Raw genomic sequence first — 16,490 nt, 5'->3', positions numbered from 1 at the left:
CCATCCACTATCCTCCAACAACACTTTAGCTTTCAATTCTTTGCTTTCCCATGTAGGTATCTGTTTATAGGGACATCACCTCTCTTCTCCAACTCCATTCTTGTGTGTCAAGTTGCTAATGAGACCGTAAACAATGTCTGCCGCTCGGAAGAGGAAGTCTTTCCCCGGATATCTGCTGGCTACACCGGAAAGCCCAAATTATTAGCCGTTGCCCCCAGAGGCTAAACCTTCTCCAGATGGATAGCCAATGGGTTCCGAGATTGGGGCTGCACACGAAAAAATGTGCAAGTTGTCCACAATAATGGCTTACTTTTGCTAGCAGCACTAGCACTGCTGACGGAATGTAATCCCCATGACACTTCGAGGTACCTCTAGTTCTCATGCAACCAGAAGCTTTCTACAAGTTGTCATTGCTTACCTGACAGTCGCTTGTTAAGGGGGCGCAGACACTTTAAGTGTGTTTTTAACACTGAATAAGGCTCAAATTATATGAACACTGTGGAGAGTGTTGTATATGACTCAACATAGAAATCTTTTATAGTCTATTTCATTTTAAAAACACAACTGTTATCCAAACATGTATATTTACGTTAAGCAAATGATGTATTCATCAACAATTTTGTGTAAAAGGAACATTAATGCACCCATCAAAACATACAACAATCAGGATAAGCTTAACATGGGACTTTGTCACAATCACAGTTTATGGTCACTGTGCAGACAGGCCTACGTGAGACTTATTAACGACACATAAAAAAATACTATTGCATAGAAAGTATTATTAAATAGACATGCTGCGTTTCTTTTACTTACACAAAGATACTTGGTTGAGTCAAACGAAGCAAAAAGAAAGTTAGACGTCAGATACATTGGAATTCTGGGAGCAACTCTGTTCAGAGTTGCTTAGATTTAACTCACTGGATTAACAGCAAGTCTTTTGAGGAACTAACTCTCACATAGTTGAAATAGACTGAACAAGTGTTGAATTGACACTGTATTTTTAACACAACACCAACACTGGAAATATAACTCTTTTGATTTTGTTGTGTGTCTGCCGCTTCTTTCGATGCTTTGCTTTATAGCTTTTTAAATGCCCAGTTACTACTCTCTTCTTCGTCGATTTTCCTGAATGGTTAGACTGACTCTATACTGCCCCCTCAATTTCAGGTGGTATTGCTCCGTTCCGTCCGGAGCACTCTGGATTCGTAAGCTCAGAGGTGAAATGACCTCTGGGCCTGGACGAAAGGGTCCATATCCGTATTTACTGTAGGGTGGGAATGGGCCTTAAAGCTGAGTATTTCCAGTAAGTGTGAATGCGTCAGATTTTTTAAAAAGTGGCGACCGGCCATGGTCAACTGACAAAGTACAGACGTTCCTTTAGTTACAGCTGAAAGGATCCAGCAAGGAAACACACCGTGTTACGTTGAAGATGATGTCACAATAGTTTCACAAGTCATCGCTTTGATGATCAGCTAAGATCCACGCCTACATTTAGGGGTAATGTCTGCAGTGGAAACAAAATCGTGAAAAGCACCTGGTACCAAAATTGAGTCACGCTGAGCCGTACCATGCAGTGGAAATTTGGTAAAAGCTGCTGAAATGGTAGCTGGTACAGCACCAACCTACGGTTTAGCCTCAAGAGCCTGTTTTTTTAATCATTTTCCAGGAGTAGAGTAAAGGACAGTTACTGGGTAAATGGGAAAAGTGGATCATTATCAAAACAGTTAACAGGGATGTTAAGGCGAGCAATTTGTTACAGAAATATCAAAAGCTGGATGGTAAACAGTTTGGAAACTTTTAATGTAGAAAAAAACAACATCTGGCAGATGTAAACTAAAAAAAACATTTATGCAAAACGTGAAATAAAAGACAAGATTTCTTTCTCACTCAGCAACTGAAGTCTTGAAGTGTAAATCCAGCGCAAAATCCTCCCATGGTCTTTTTCAGCACTTACATGCATCAAATAAGCCATGGACACAGTGTTTTTTTCGTGTATAAACTATTAACGGAGGAATCCGGGAGAGTTGCTAACAGCTGGACGTGGCTAACAGTGATTAGCTTGGTGCAGTACAGTGAAGACATTAAAACGTCTTTTTTAACCACTAATACTGCTCAAAATAACAGCAAACCTCTGCAGCAGCATGAGAAGAGTCTCTACACAGAAAACAAAGCACCAATGGGATTGACTTTGGTAATCCACTTGAATGGACTTTACTATGAGAGGAGCTGGTACAGGGGCCAGTAGGTAAGTCTTTAAAACACTCTTTTAATAAACTCTGGGTTCACTAACTATGTTGTTGGTGCTTTGTTTTATGTGTAGGGACTCTTCTCATGCTACCGCGGAGGTTTGGTGTTATTTTGAGCAGTATTAGTGGTTAAAAAAGACGTTTTAATACCTTCACAATGCTGCCCAGAGCTAATCAGTGTTAGCCACATCCGGCTGTTAGCGACTCCCGGATTTCTCCGTTAATAGTTGTTACACAAAAAATATATACATGCAAGTGCCGAAAAAGACCATGGGATGATTTTACGCTGGAACTACACTTTAAGCGAAAGGATCGTCAGACCGCTGTACTGTTCACTTAACACAATTTGCTGTCTTGTAACTTTAAAGTTGTGGTTTTCAAATTACTTGACTGATCGGCAATAGTGGGAAACACCCAACAAGATCTTTCTCCAGTGCCTATATCTGGACTCCAAACGAACACACAAAAAGCACTAAGCCAATGTCACTGGAGCTCTGAACACAGACATCCAGTGGCAAATCAAGGCTGAAGTTGTGTAGCGTGAACTACAGAGGTGCGCTCAGTGCTGCCACTGGCGGGCGTACGATATATTACAGCACTGACTTAAACTACTCTACTGCATATCTTATATTCCAAAGGCTTTTTCTGTTAAAAGACAGGACAGCCATCCACGCCCACATCCGAGTCCCCAACCTAACCTGCATGTCTTTGGGCTGTGGGAGGAAGTCGGAGGACGCTGACACGGGGAGAACTGGCAAACGCCACACAGGAGGGCGCACTCCTTTAAACTCACACCTGTCTCTTTATGAGAAGCAATCCACACTTTGACTGGGAAGTTGCCTGTAGTATTTAGCTTTACAATTAAGGCTTCATATCCTTTTATTAGTGTCTACCAGACCAACACTTTTATGACTCCTGTTCTTATTTCTGCTTTTGCTTTCAGCTGCAAACTTCTACGTCATCACGCGTTCCGAGGCACTAAAGAAGACATGGTGTACAGCAAATATCACAGGTTATGGTTCTGGGACTCATGTTCTCACAAGGAATGTCCTTTATCAGTACAGCCTTATATAACTCATGAGTTAGGAGAAAGCAATACAAGCTGCTGTAACCTCACACCCAGAGAGACAACATACTGCTGAGGTATGACAATAATCCCAGGGGAGAGAGGAGACGAGAACAAGAAAACAATCTGAGTTAAAGTGTGGAAGAATGGAATCCATGTCTCGGGGGCATTGGGCAAGTGTAAGAAAGCAGTTTCTGTTGCGAACAATAATGTTATTTTTTGTTTTGTTACATGTCACTCCAGGGAATTTGACCACTGAGACAAATCTCTATTGTTTGGATTTTTTTATCGGAAGCTAAAAAGCAAAGGCCGATAAAAAAGTAACTGTCGGCAAGGAAACAAACCACCACATATTCCAAATCTTGTGACCAAAGAGGATCTAAGTTAGAGAAGTAAGAGAAAACCAAAGTTGATAGTTACATGTAGGATAAACTGCCTACACACACATTCATTCATCTTTCCCCTGGTGGTCACATTGCCGATATATTGACTGACTTTTATTAGAACTTTATTTTATCGTACACGCTGGTTATTTGAACCTGTGTTACATCATTGCAGCAGCAGTGTCAGACAATGACAGCAATACAAGGAGGAACACACTTGGTTTGGCCTTCAGTTCGGGGAAAAGAGCATGCTGTTCATGGACAATAACAGTCTTGATAGTTCAGCTTCTAGCATAAAAAACAAAAAGCTGACTGAAAAGCTGTATGAGAAGGGACAAACAAGCAAAGGAGAGAGGAGAATCCATTTCTACAGATTCTAAGAACATGCTGTTCCCCGGTCTGTTATTTTCCCCGGCAAATAGGCTTACTATAGACCCTGATGCACTGTGTACCCTATGTAGTGAAACGATCAGTACACTCAATTGCCGTTCCAAGCTGACATCGGGCGTGAGGCGGGGTGCACCCTGGACAGGACGCCGGTCTATCACAGGGCACATAGAGACAAACAGAGACTCTCACACTCACGGGCAATTAAATGTCATCATTTAACCTAACACCTGCATGTCTTTGGACTGTGAGAGGAAGCCAGAGAACCCGGAGAAAACCCACACAGACACGGGGAGAACATGCAAACTCCACACAGAAGGGCCCCAGCCGGGATTCGAACCACCACACCAACGTGTCGCCCCCTAACCCAACACAGTCCCACACCCAACGCCGTAACCCATAACCTTAATAAAATGCTAATTAAATCAGCCGAGGCAGAGGCTTATGAGAGCGGGGAACAGAGGACCCTATTGGGGAAAAAGGGTTGGGGAACATTGCATGACACTCGGAGTGCAGTCAACAGGATGCTGACTGTAGTTTACTTAATGGCCACTGTATATGGACAGCTTGGCGTCTCCCCAAAAATGAAGCCATAACATGTTATCCTCCTGGTGGCTGGCTGCAGTGTAGGTCATAGGTCCCGCCTTCTCCCAGGACATAGGCCAAACTAACAAGCCAAAGTATAAATACAATCATTTTCCCCCAAAGATGGTTTGTGCCATTTTAGGTAGGTCTCATCAGGCTACGTTTGTTCAAGTGTTCTTTTTTATGATATGTTTGGGTTAAATTCGTTTTTGATGCTGTAAATGCGGGGTGAAGCGTCATTGAAAGCTTATTGCACAGACTCTGGCTCCAAAATTACAAGGTGGCAGCGGCACACTTATTGTGCATGGATGTAGGCGCATTATTAGAACCGCAAAAAAATGATTCTAGGCTTCAGGGTTTACTCCCTGACTCTTATATACGGCCCACTGAATATTCACAGTAGCATACCGTCTACCACTTCCAGTTCAGCTTGTAGACTTTACAGTGGGATGACGTCACAGGCAAATATAAAAAGTCCATGGGTTGAAAGTTCATAATAGAAAGAATCATAACGGACCTTGTTTGTAGTTTGAGGTGTCCTGTTTATACACAGTCTGGGGTTCCATTTTAATTTGAATCAAAAATGCTCAGATGTCTTGATACCTATGTGAAAATAAAAGCATTTTTGTAGAAACTGTGCCAGTCCTTAACCCAAAAATGACACTTGATTTTGAGGTGGCACTTAGAGGATCCAATCAGATTTCAGGGCTGGAACTTGTCTGGCCACCCCTCGGACACACCCCTGTCTCAAACTGTAGAGTATTCCAGGCCAGCACACTTCTGAACACTCTCAGCCCAGACACAGGTGAGTCATTACTAAAAGATACAGAATATACTGTAGATTCACCAGCATTCTTTCAAATGTGCCAAGTAAAAGTTCTATGTAAATGTATTCTGAAAGGGTGGGGCGGTTCTATAATGTAATATAATGTTTTATTTTTCACCTATTTGGACAAATTCCATTCATGTAAAAACGTATTTATGACAGTTCTACATATGCGCTCTAGCTGTGTGGGGAAAGACCATTTCTGCTGAAGCGGGGAGCTTTATTGTGTGTTTGTTAAATGTGTTGTTGGCATAAATATATTGAGTTCACATGTTAATCAGTGGTGCTGACTAATGGGAAGGCTATGTAGAGGATGCAAGTGTTCCTCATCCTTTGTTGCCGTTTGTCTCTTATCAGCCCTTCTACATTTTCACATAAGTATAATTAATGTGTGGTGTTAAACGGTATTAAAGGGAGTCAACACACACACGCACCCACACACCCACACACACGGACCTCCACGTGGACCGGGACGCCGCCTCAGCCTCCTCTCTCAACTGGAACAAACCTGCTCATCACATCCTGCGCGCTCCCGGTGTACACATGTGCCGTAGAAGGCGCCGGGTCTGGGCTGGTGGAGCTGCGTTCACGTCCCACGGGAACATACGTAAAAGTAGCCTTCACATGTGAAACATATTGCTCACGCTAGGTTTGTGCGTTCACATCATTCACGGTAACATGCATTCCGCGTTCAAATGGCAGAGGAATTATTTTTTGGAATAAATGTAAAAATGATACAAATGTGTAGCTACTAAATAAGCCTGCACATAGAAACGAAAAGGCTCCAGTACAAGGTAGACAACAGGATTCCCATCGTGCCAACTTGTGACCACATTTGTTTTTACTGTGTATACCATAATAACCAGTTAACGCTTGGTTTATATCCTGGTGGGTTTTACACTGTCGCTGTTTTCCCATCGTCATGTAAACGCAGCATCAGAACAGCATTGGCGTCTGAGCAGTGTTTCAGTGTGTGTGTGTGTGTGTGTGTGTGTGTGTGTGTGTGTGTGTGTGTGTGTGTGTGTGTGTGTGTGTGTGTGTGTGTGTGTGTGTGTGTGTGTGTGTGTGTGTGTGTGTGTGTGTGTGTGTGTGTGTGTGTGTGAGACGGACCTGTGCGTTCATGAGGCTGGGAGGCGCGCGCCCGCGTTTTGAATACCGGCTTGAGCCAGTAACGAGCTGCCAAAGCAGGCAGGAAATAATTGGGTGAAGACAGAAGATGCGACGGGCTGTGGAAGGACTACAGACAAATACACCTCTTTAGTTCCGCGGAGATTAGTGCTCGGCAAACGGATACATAGCCACTTTAAAGACACGATGGAATAAGATAGGAAACACGGCTTGTTTCACCGGAAGGCTGCGGTTTCTCTCGAGTCAACTGCCGGTAAGTGCTCTGACGTTAAGCTGTCAAAGTCGGCACCTCCAGCTGTTGGATGCTGTGGAGCACAGCGGCAGCACGGGCGGCGGTGCGGAGAGTTTTCTGGGGTCTGAGCCAGAACACACTCTGTACTGATGTGTAACACGGCAATACACCCGCAGACAGGCAGGCAGACAGACGTTTAAAGCCCCTGAGGAAAAACAAAAGCAGCGGCGGCCCCGTGGAGCCGTGTCCGCCTTCCCGCTGCTGGGATGCGGCACACTGACATCATCCCCGCTCCTCCGCATTGCGGACCGTGGTGCACGCAAAGTCTGGAAACGCTTATTCAGTCACACACACACACACACACACACACACACACACACACACACACACACACACACACACACACACACACACGGCAGAGCAAGTGCAAATACTCAAATCTGTGTTTTAAAGGTTAAATGAGACATCTGCGACATTTCCCTACTCAAATTACAATGGTTCAAATGATGAGTCTGCCTTGGGCCATATATGGGTGTGTGTGTGTGTGTGCGTGTGCGTGTGCGTGCGTGCGTGCGTGTGTGTGTGTGCGTGTGTGTGTGTGTTAAAGGGTCGGAGCATCTAAACATTCCTGGAAGATTTGTGTCATTTGTTTGGGGAGACCTAGGCTGGTTGTCACTTTTTACTTTCGCATGAATTTTCATTATTAACACATCTTACAATAGTTATGAACACATCTTACAGTAATTATTAACACACCTTACAATAGTGACTCCTACATTTGTGTGCGTGTGTGTGTGTGTGTGTGTGTGTGTGTGTGTGTGGGGGGGGGGGGGTTAGGGTGCATTTAAAACAAGGGTGCAGTTAAAACAAGTTATTCTAACTTGTTTTAACTGCACCCTATTAACTGTCAAAGACGGTGACACCAACCCTGTGGTGGGGTCGGTTGTTCCCGTGGACATCGATGGGTTTTCAGTAAAAACAAAGAAAAGTGCTTAATCAGAAATGCTTCAATACTTTAATAATCCCCAAGGGGAAATATTAAGGTGCAAAACAAACAAACAAAACAGAAAACATCGCTACTACATACCTATAACTGAAAAAAAAACAAAAAAAAAACATTTCTCACACTTCTGAAACTTGTAACCCCCGGAGCAGTGAGAGAACCATCTCCACCCCTTGATATAACTTTAATACAAAAGTAGACTCAAAGTTATTAGCTTCCTTTTGTAATAAGTGTTTGAGTATGAAATGCCTTATACCATACAAACTTTGATTACAAAAACAACATCAACAGGACACTTTACTGTGACCCATAAAAATGACAAAATTTCACTTCAATGTTTGTTGTGTCTTCCATATAGAAATGAGAAGGAAATCCCCAAATGTTTGGTATCAACGTGATGAAACAGCGCCCTCTAGTTTTCTAATAAACACTGTGACAACCACCCCTGGTCTCCCCTAAATCTCAGCTGTACAGTACAGTGAATAAGTCGATGCAGCTTTATTATAATGTTTCAGGTTTCATTCGGGTTTGACGTTCCATTCTATATGCATTCTCTTTTTTATTCTTCTTAATACAGGATGACGTGAGTATTATCTGTAATTACATCTCTGAAATTCGAGTTGAACAGGTTTTTTTTTTAGCAGTAAGGCTGTTGTGTGTAGGACATGACACAGTTGTCACATAATGGAGGAGATAGTTTTATTTGAAGGAGGGAAACCCATCCTATGTTTTAGGCGTCGTGTCCGCGTTCCAACAGGTGTGTGTGAGGAGACAGCCCAGCGATCTCAGGCTTTTGTGTTTGTGCGGGAGTTATCAGCCCACATTGTTGTTCTTGTGTAAGACGCAGGACGGAGGTGACCTTGGACACAGCAGGCAGCTGTTTCCACTGAGAAAAGTGTGTGTCTGTCACTTCAGACAGTTCAGATTCGACTTCAAGTAGGGCTTCATGAAATGAGCTCACTGATTTCATGTGTTTCTTCCTCCAGGTGGCCTGCTGTAGCCATGAGGGTGCCACAGTTTCAGCGTTGTTTGGGTCCAAATGTTTACCCGGAGGTGCCTGAAGGTGGCTGGGGCTGGGCTGTGGCCGCGGCCTTCTTCTTGGTGGAGGTCTGCACATACGGGTCCATCAAGAGCCTGGGTGTCTTTCTCCAGGATCTGATGGAAGAGTTTGGGGAGAGCAACAGCCGAGTGTCATGGGTGATCTCCATCTGTGTCTTCATCTTTACCTTCACTGGTCAGTCACTTTGGCTTTGCTCATGCTTCCTTTCTTGTACTCTTTTGTTTGTAACCAACTTTTTACAATGTGACGGACGGACAAAGTAACGCTGTGACAGCAGAGCTGCAAGATGAAAGGAGGGGTCGTCATAGCATAGTATGCGTCATAGGGCTGCAACAAATGACTGCTTTCATCATCAGTCAATCTGCTGATTATTTCCTCTGTTAATTGATAAATTGTTTAGTTTAGTCTATGAAATGTCAGAAAATGGCCATACATAACCCATGCAGTGTTCAAAGTCATGTCTTAGAGTTGTGTTTCAGCTGGCCAACAGTCCAAAATTCAAAGAGGTTCAGTTTACTCCAACATTTAGCTAAGAAACATGGCAACTATCCATCATTTGAGCAGTTGGAACCAGAGAATACCCTGTTTGATTACAAAAATAGTTGCATCTTAATATCATTATTTAAAGTCTAACAAAAATCAACACTAGGAGAAGTAGCCTCAGTCAATCTCTCTACAGTTGAAAATCTCATCCTTGTAAAATTGACATTTATGCTGTGACGGAAAAGCTGTCGTTTTCCAAAATAAGTGGGGAGAAATTTGATTACTGTCCTGCTGGATGTATAAATGGATTTACAGTATATAGTTTACTACGGTACCTGAGTGACCGGGTTTGTTTTGTGTATGTAAACAGATGTCCAAATGAAGCTTCATGAAGCATTTTCTTTATTCCTCCACTAGTGGAGCTCTCTGTTCAACAAAGGGTTGAAAACACAATGAATCACCATTCTTTCAGTCATTTTCTTTAAACCAAGAGCTCCATCTAGTGGGCTCAGAAAACAAAGAAACGCTTTATGGAGCTTCATTTCGACATCACCAACGTCTGTTTACAGCACAGCAGTTAAGACTAGACTGATAACCCTTAACCTAATTATGAAGAATGGGTTTACTAACTGTGCACATCTATATGCATATGCATGAATTATATGACAGTTATGACTTTCACTCCCACTCCAGCCCCCCTGTCGACGTTGCTGAGCAATCGCTTTGGCTATCGTCCAGTGGTGATGATGGGAGGCTTCCTAATCAGCCTGGGAACCATCACCTCCGCCTTCACCAACTCCATCAACGAGATGTACATCACCATTGGTATTGTCTCAGGTATGTATCAAACCAATCTATCTACAGTATCTATCTATCTAGCTATATAGATGTTTATACATCTATATAGATAGACACATCTATGACTGTATTGCTCTTGCAGATGTGTTTGTCTTGTTTACAGTAACAGTCGGTAATGAGAACTAAAGGGACTCCTAGCAGTGTAAAGTCTAAATCAATCTGTTTCTTACAGACCTGTCCAATGACTGAGAGGTGATCAGCCTCTTCTAAACACCATGCAGTTGGGTCTGCTCCTCTATCTTTAGCCTCTAGGAAGGAGTGACAGAACAGATCAGGAAAAACTGGAGCACCCTCATATTCTTCCAAAAAAAATTTAAAATTCCCTTTCAGATCAGGATTGGTGGAACAGGAAGTGGCTTTGGAGGAAGATAAAAGTTGTATGAATGAAAAAAAAGTGATATTGGTAAAATGAGTTTTAGTTTCTGTGATTACCATGTGTGCCTCTGACATGGACCACAGCTAACTTGAACACCCCTTCCCCTCTCTGCCCCTGTCTCTCTTTTTTTGTCTTTGCATTCCTTTTGTCTGTAGCAAAGGTGAATCTTCTCACGCAGCCTGCCGCCTTTGACAAAAGAGTGAGCTGACGCCTTGATCTTTGACCCAGCCCAATAGCCATGTGCCAGTGTTCCTACAATTTGGGACAGTAGCTGTCACGTCCCCTCTCCTCTTCTCCTTTGTTTACAGGCCTTGGCTATTGCTTCACCTTCATTCCCACCGTCACCATCCTAGCTCAGTACTTCTCCAGACGGCGAGCCCTCGTTACCTCTGTTGCTTCCTCCGGAGAATCTTTCGCTCTATTTGCATTTGCTCCAGGTGAGTGTTCGGTCTCAGAGGGGCAGTTAACTAAAATACCACCTCCGTCCTTAGAAGAAGATGACGACATTCTTTATTAAATATGAATTCAAGTTTTTCATTCTGTTACTAATTGCTACCCATTGTAATCTGGAACTACTTTTCATAATAATAATAATAATAATAATAATACTGTGTGTCTGAGTGTGGCATTTCCTTTTAGACCTGAGAAACTGTTTGATTTAAAAAATCTTAACTCAAGGTCCTCTTATCAGCTTTCTTTCAACCACATTTCCTCAATGGAGAGTTTGCTGAGTTGTCATGGTGATTACTCAGATGTTTTAGGAAACTTTGGTCATGTGACTGTGATAATAGGCGTTTTGGACCAAACTGTTCTAGGGACTCTGAGAGGAACTGTCCACTTGGGAGCCCCCCGAGAGCTACAAGGGCTGGTCAGGCTGCTTTGCTGGAAAGAAAGCGGACGGCAACTCTGTCAGTCTCTGGAGTCGGCTTGTAAGTTAGCTTGCTGGCTTGTTAGTTAGCTAGCTAGCTTGTCCATCTCCAGGGCTGCAAAAATAGTCACCTACTGGTGACTAGACCCAGCATTGCTGCTGGCCACCGGCCCACTCATTTTAAAACCAGTTATTGTTAGCAGGATAGATAGCTTACGTTCATGTAAGGTTCACCAGGCCTAAGTTGACCCCTGACCCAGCCTTAGCATCTGGAAATTTTTTGAAATTTTGTTTTTTAATCAAATCAAATTAAATCAAATCAATCTTTATTTATATGGCACTTTTCATACTTTTGACAGTAGCACAAAGTGCCTTACAGAAAATAGAAGCAAAACAAAAAAAGGAAACCAAACATGAACAACAAAGAAACACCATGAAAACCCAAACCTCCCACCCCCCAAAACACACAAAGAACACACTCACTTTAAACTACAGTTACAGTGGGGCGGCTCGGTTTGAAACTTGGACACAGTTATATTTTCAAATCTCCACTCAGTTTATCGCGCTTACTTAATGTAGAGCCCTATAGAATCTCTGTTTATAGTTTTTTTAAACAGTCTTGCTTTTCTGTCCATGATTCATTCATCACATAAACTACAGGGCCCTACCTTTATGCTGCCATCAGGCTGATGCTGGCCCAGGCCGGACCCCAGGCCTATCAACCTTTCCAGGGGAAACGCTGTACTGGTTACAGAAAATGAGCCCAACAAAGCTGTTACTCATCTGGGGCTAGCAATGTGCTAGCCAATGGTTTAGTACACTGCTCCTGTCAAGTATAATTACCAATGAGCAAATTCCCTCTTGTAGTGACATGTGGTGGATTTTATAATAGTAATAATAACCTCAGCTGTCCTCTCTCCACAGCTTTTACTACACTGAAGGAACACATTGGCTGGCGCTACTGTTTGGTTGTCCTCGGCACCCTTCAGGCTTCTGTAATTGGCTGTGGGCTTCTCCTTCGTCCAATAATTATTGAGCCTCAAGTAAAGGAGGACAGTGAATCAGACAGAGAGTCTCTTTCTTTGAAGGAGCTACAGACTGTTTACGAGCTGGAGAATGAACAAACAAGGACCTCCATGCGTTCAGGAGCCTCCCAGGGTTCAGAGGACTCGGGTGTAACCTCCCTCTCTACTTCCAACGTAGACCTGACGGCTGCAGGAGCTGAGGGCAAGGCTCTGATGGAGTGGGGAGTGCAGGATGGACAGGGTAAGGAGCCGTCACTGCCATCACCTCCCACACTAGTCACGGAGAAGGGTCAAGGCGAACTGGCAGAGCGAGAGGCAGGTCCTCTCCTTCCTTCTAGCCCTAAACTCCTGGACTTTTCTGTGCTTAAAGACGGTGCCTTCATCTGGTACTCCCTCTTTGGCTTGTTCGCCACGCTTGGCTTCTTCGCCCCACAGCTCTACATCATCCAACTGAGCAAGAGCCGGGGCGTTGAGCACAGCATGGCCTCCTACATGCTCTCTGTGATGGCTGTAGCCGAAATCCTCGGCCGCTTGTCCATCGGGGTAGTGCTAAACAAAGTACGCTGTAAGAAGACCCTGGTGCTGCTGGTCTGTGTGGTTCTGCTGTGCCTGGTGCTGGTGGCCTTCACTATCGTGTGGGAGTTTTGGGGCCTAGTGGTCTGCTGCGCCCTCTATGGCTACTTCATGGGCACAGTTGGCTCCATTCACATCCCAATGCTGGCAGAGGAGGATGTGGTGGGCGTCGAGAAGATGGCATCATCTGTGGGAGTGTATGTCTTCATCCAGAGCTTCTCCGGGCTGGCAGGGCCGCCACTAGGAGGTACAAGATCTCTGCTACTTTTACTGTTTGCCTTCTCTTTGATTACACTCATCAGAGGACCTCTCTGTAGTACTTTCCTAACAGCTGTCTTATCTTCCAGGTTTTTTGGTGGATGTCACACAGAACTACGGTGCTGCCTTCTACTCCTGTGCAGTGGGGATGGGCCTCAGTGCCATTTGCCTGGCTCTGGTCGGCCCAGCTAAGTCCGGCATGTGCCAAAGACAAAGCAGAAACAAAGAGGAAGGCCCGAGCCCAGAGGAAGAGGAGAAAATGTCTCAGGACAGCGACCAACCAGACTTTTTGGAGATGGACTTGGCCCTGGAGGACAGTCCGATCAGACAAGCTTTGGATCAGGGCAACGCCTGTGTTATATGAACCTGACTTCAGCATGGCATCCCCTCATAGCCAACGACCCGCCACCAGGACCAACACGAGATACAGTCCCAATGCACTGCGATAGGCTGTAGTTTCACTAACACTCACCCAGAGAGATGGTCTTCAAAGATGATAGAGGTTTCAAATCTCAGGTCACTCTCACACATTCTGACAAGCTTGAAGTTCACCTCTTCCCAGGGAGGAAGCAGTCTTTCCTTTTAGACCAAAGGCACATCCATGGTGATATACGTTCTTGCTGTTTAGGGCAAACCCTCCCTTATAACGAGCTTTTACAATCCTCTGTGCATCATTAGTTAAAGAACCTTTATCTCAGGAAAGAAGAATTGTTGTCATGGGTACTGTAATGAGCATGAATGAGGGCGTTTTTATATCTGCCTTGATTCATTTGGTTAAATCCACTCCTGGGGCATCTACTGAGACCACCTCACAAACGACCTCTGGTATGCCTCGGTAAAGTTAATTCGTGTTGAGCATAAATAACTCAAAGGGAGATCAGTACCTCAAAGAGAGAACATGTCTTCTGTGTCCTAACGAACAACTATAGCGTCACATCAACACTCTCTGTCCACACTGAATCTGATAAATATGCACTAAACGTGCGGGACAAGTTGTAAAATATGCTCCTGACAAACAGATACATTTCCCGAGCACCAGCAGACCCCTGTTTAGCCAATAAGTAACAAGCCCGTCACTTCCCATGCTGTCTCCCCAAAGCTCCTTCCTCCACAGAAATGCAAGTATAACCCTACAATGTGGTACAATCATTGTCTGTGAAACTCATCTGGTCTTAAGTTTATCTGGTTCATTAGCTCCAACAACACATTTAACAAGGTTTTTGGAGTGAAATGTGAGCAGCCCTGTGCACATAACAGCCAGTTATCAATTTCCCATGCCCGTCCAAAAGGCACACACGCAGGGCAGAACGAAGTTTTGGCCAGCGGAGCAGACCAGTAACATTGATTGTGAAGCAAAGTCTGAAAAATTATCCAAATTAAATGAGCGGGTGTTGATGGAGATACGAGAGACGGCTAGCTTAACCGTAGTCAGGAACATGCACTTCCACAACACAGGACCTTCTTCCTGTATTGTCTGGCTCCCGCCCCGGACAGATCTGACCAATAAGGAGAGAGAATGTTCAAACTAAAATAAAGCTCCATGTTTACAAACTCATTCACTGATATAGGTATGAAAACGCTCTCAGACAAAACAGTCTATCACGACTGTAGTGCACTGATTCCTGCTCATGTCAAGGCACGCATCCTTATCAAAGCTCTGCATCGCCTCATTCAGTCCTGCTGATCAACTGCACGTTGTGCTTTTCAACCAATGATGGATGCATGCTTTGCTTTCACATGGCAAAGAGAGTGCAACACACCGTGGCTTTAAAATATAAAGGTGCGTTCAGACTGGTTACAATGGCTGCGATGTCAAGACGTGAAGATTACATACAAAGTCAATGTACATAATCAATAAAATGCCATTTCAAGACCCGCAATGCGAACACGCAATGTTGGGTCCATCGCCTTATTGCAGAAGTTGAAAATATTGAACTTTTCCGACGAACTCGCCTGACGTGTCGCAACAGCCAATCAATGTTGAGATTCTCCCTGGTTAGCACTAGCATAACTTCCCATTTAGCACAACAGCAGAGTAGGGTATAGCTGCAGTCCCGGGGCCACCAATTGACCCTAGTTGTTTTGTCGCGGCGCCACCCACCAATGAGCAACGGCAGCTAGCAGCACCGACCGCTCCTCGGCAGCCCTGACCTCTCCTCGGTGTTAGCTAGTTGCAAGCTAACAGCAGCTCAGCCCTCCGAGCCTCATTTGGATTTTCAGACGTATCTCAGACACAGCACAACACGTACAATGCAGCAACCATGTTTATCTCAGCCATGATGCCAAAATGTTGTTATAGAGGCGGGTTTGCATCATCGCTCCAATCCCGTGGATGATGCGACTGAAGCGATTAAAGTGATGTATATATAAACTAGTGAGGCAACACTGACGTTTCCTGTGATTTAAACGTGGCCATCACATCCAGTCTGAACGCAGCTTGATTCCCCAGTAGGCTATATATATGTCTACTATGTATGAGTATGATTTCACTGCTGCTAAAGCTGGACAAGAAAATGCAGTCATACGATTTGTACATACAGTTTTGTTACGCACGTTCATGTAACTGTTGTGTAATTTCTCCCACTACGGTGAGTAAAGCAATATTGCATCCGATCCTCAGAGTGACCGAAGGGGCTTAAGCGCACTGTCTGTATTCTAGGTCTGTGATACTGGAGATTCATTTAGCATGAGCACAAAAAATGCTAAACTGTTAATTCTTTACTGAGTGAAAGCATTGACTGTATCCATATTACAAAGCTACCACGATCTGTCGATGAGCAAACAGATGAGGGTTTACAGTTATTTATTTTCTGATGATCTTGGCTAACTAAATACAATGCACAACTAAAGATCCTAGACTGTATATAAAGATGGACAACATGGCTCCACTTCCTCCCACTGTACAAAAGTGAAGCCAAAATATCCCGGATACAGGCGCCACCATGTTGTAATTTTGCAGCCAGAGTCTGTGTAGTAGACAGGTGGTGGCCAGCTGACCAATCACGAGTCAGTCATTGTGTTTCACACTGTTTTTATAGCATCCAATAACAGATTAAAACCAGACTTATCAGAAAACTTAACCCGTGAACAAATATCAGCACGATACAAACGACTTGAAATGACAGAAACCAAC

At 44.1% G+C, this 16,490-nt stretch overlaps 1 protein-coding gene across 3 annotated transcripts; it reads left to right on the top strand.

Moving 5' to 3' along the window:
- The first annotated feature begins 6,729 nt into the window (after positions 1 to 6,729).
- On the top strand, positions 6,730 to 16,490 carry slc16a6b (solute carrier family 16 member 6b). 3 transcript variants are annotated; one of them, XM_083931784.1, is made up of 6 exons: positions 6,730 to 6,874; positions 8,843 to 9,090; positions 10,093 to 10,236; positions 10,942 to 11,070; positions 12,426 to 13,346; positions 13,447 to 16,490. In XM_083931784.1, exons 2-6 carry the CDS (start codon positions 8,859 to 8,861, stop codon positions 13,719 to 13,721), a joined length of 1,701 nt encoding a protein of 566 aa, XP_083787910.1. In that variant the 5' UTR covers positions 6,730 to 6,874; positions 8,843 to 8,858; the 3' UTR covers positions 13,722 to 16,490. The 3 variants fall into 3 exon arrangements, with proteins under 3 accessions (XP_083787910.1, XP_083787912.1, XP_083787911.1); XM_083931786.1 differs by lacking the exon at positions 6,730 to 6,874 and adding an exon at positions 8,530 to 8,613; XM_083931785.1 differs by lacking the exon at positions 6,730 to 6,874 and adding an exon at positions 8,664 to 8,751.

Source organism: Echiichthys vipera (genome assembly GCF_963691815.1).
Source record: "Echiichthys vipera genome assembly, chromosome: 17".
Lineage (NCBI taxonomy): Eukaryota > Metazoa > Chordata > Actinopteri > Perciformes > Trachinidae > Echiichthys > Echiichthys vipera.
This window is presented reverse-complemented; position numbering and strand designations above follow the sequence as displayed.

What these genes read in the sequence shown, in the direction of transcription:
- slc16a6b (XM_083931784.1), top strand. Translation starts at nt 8,859, where the DNA reads ATGAGGGTGCCACAGTTTCAGCGTTGTTTGGGTCCAAATGTTTACCCG. An exon ending in CACCATTGGTATTGTCTCAG is followed by an intron (nt 10,237 to 10,941) that starts GTATGTATCAAA and finishes CTTTGTTTACAG; the next exon opens with GCCTTGGCTATTGCTTCACC. An exon ending in GGCAGGGCCGCCACTAGGAG is followed by an intron (nt 13,347 to 13,446) that starts GTACAAGATCTC and finishes CTTATCTTCCAG; the next exon opens with GTTTTTTGGTGGATGTCACA.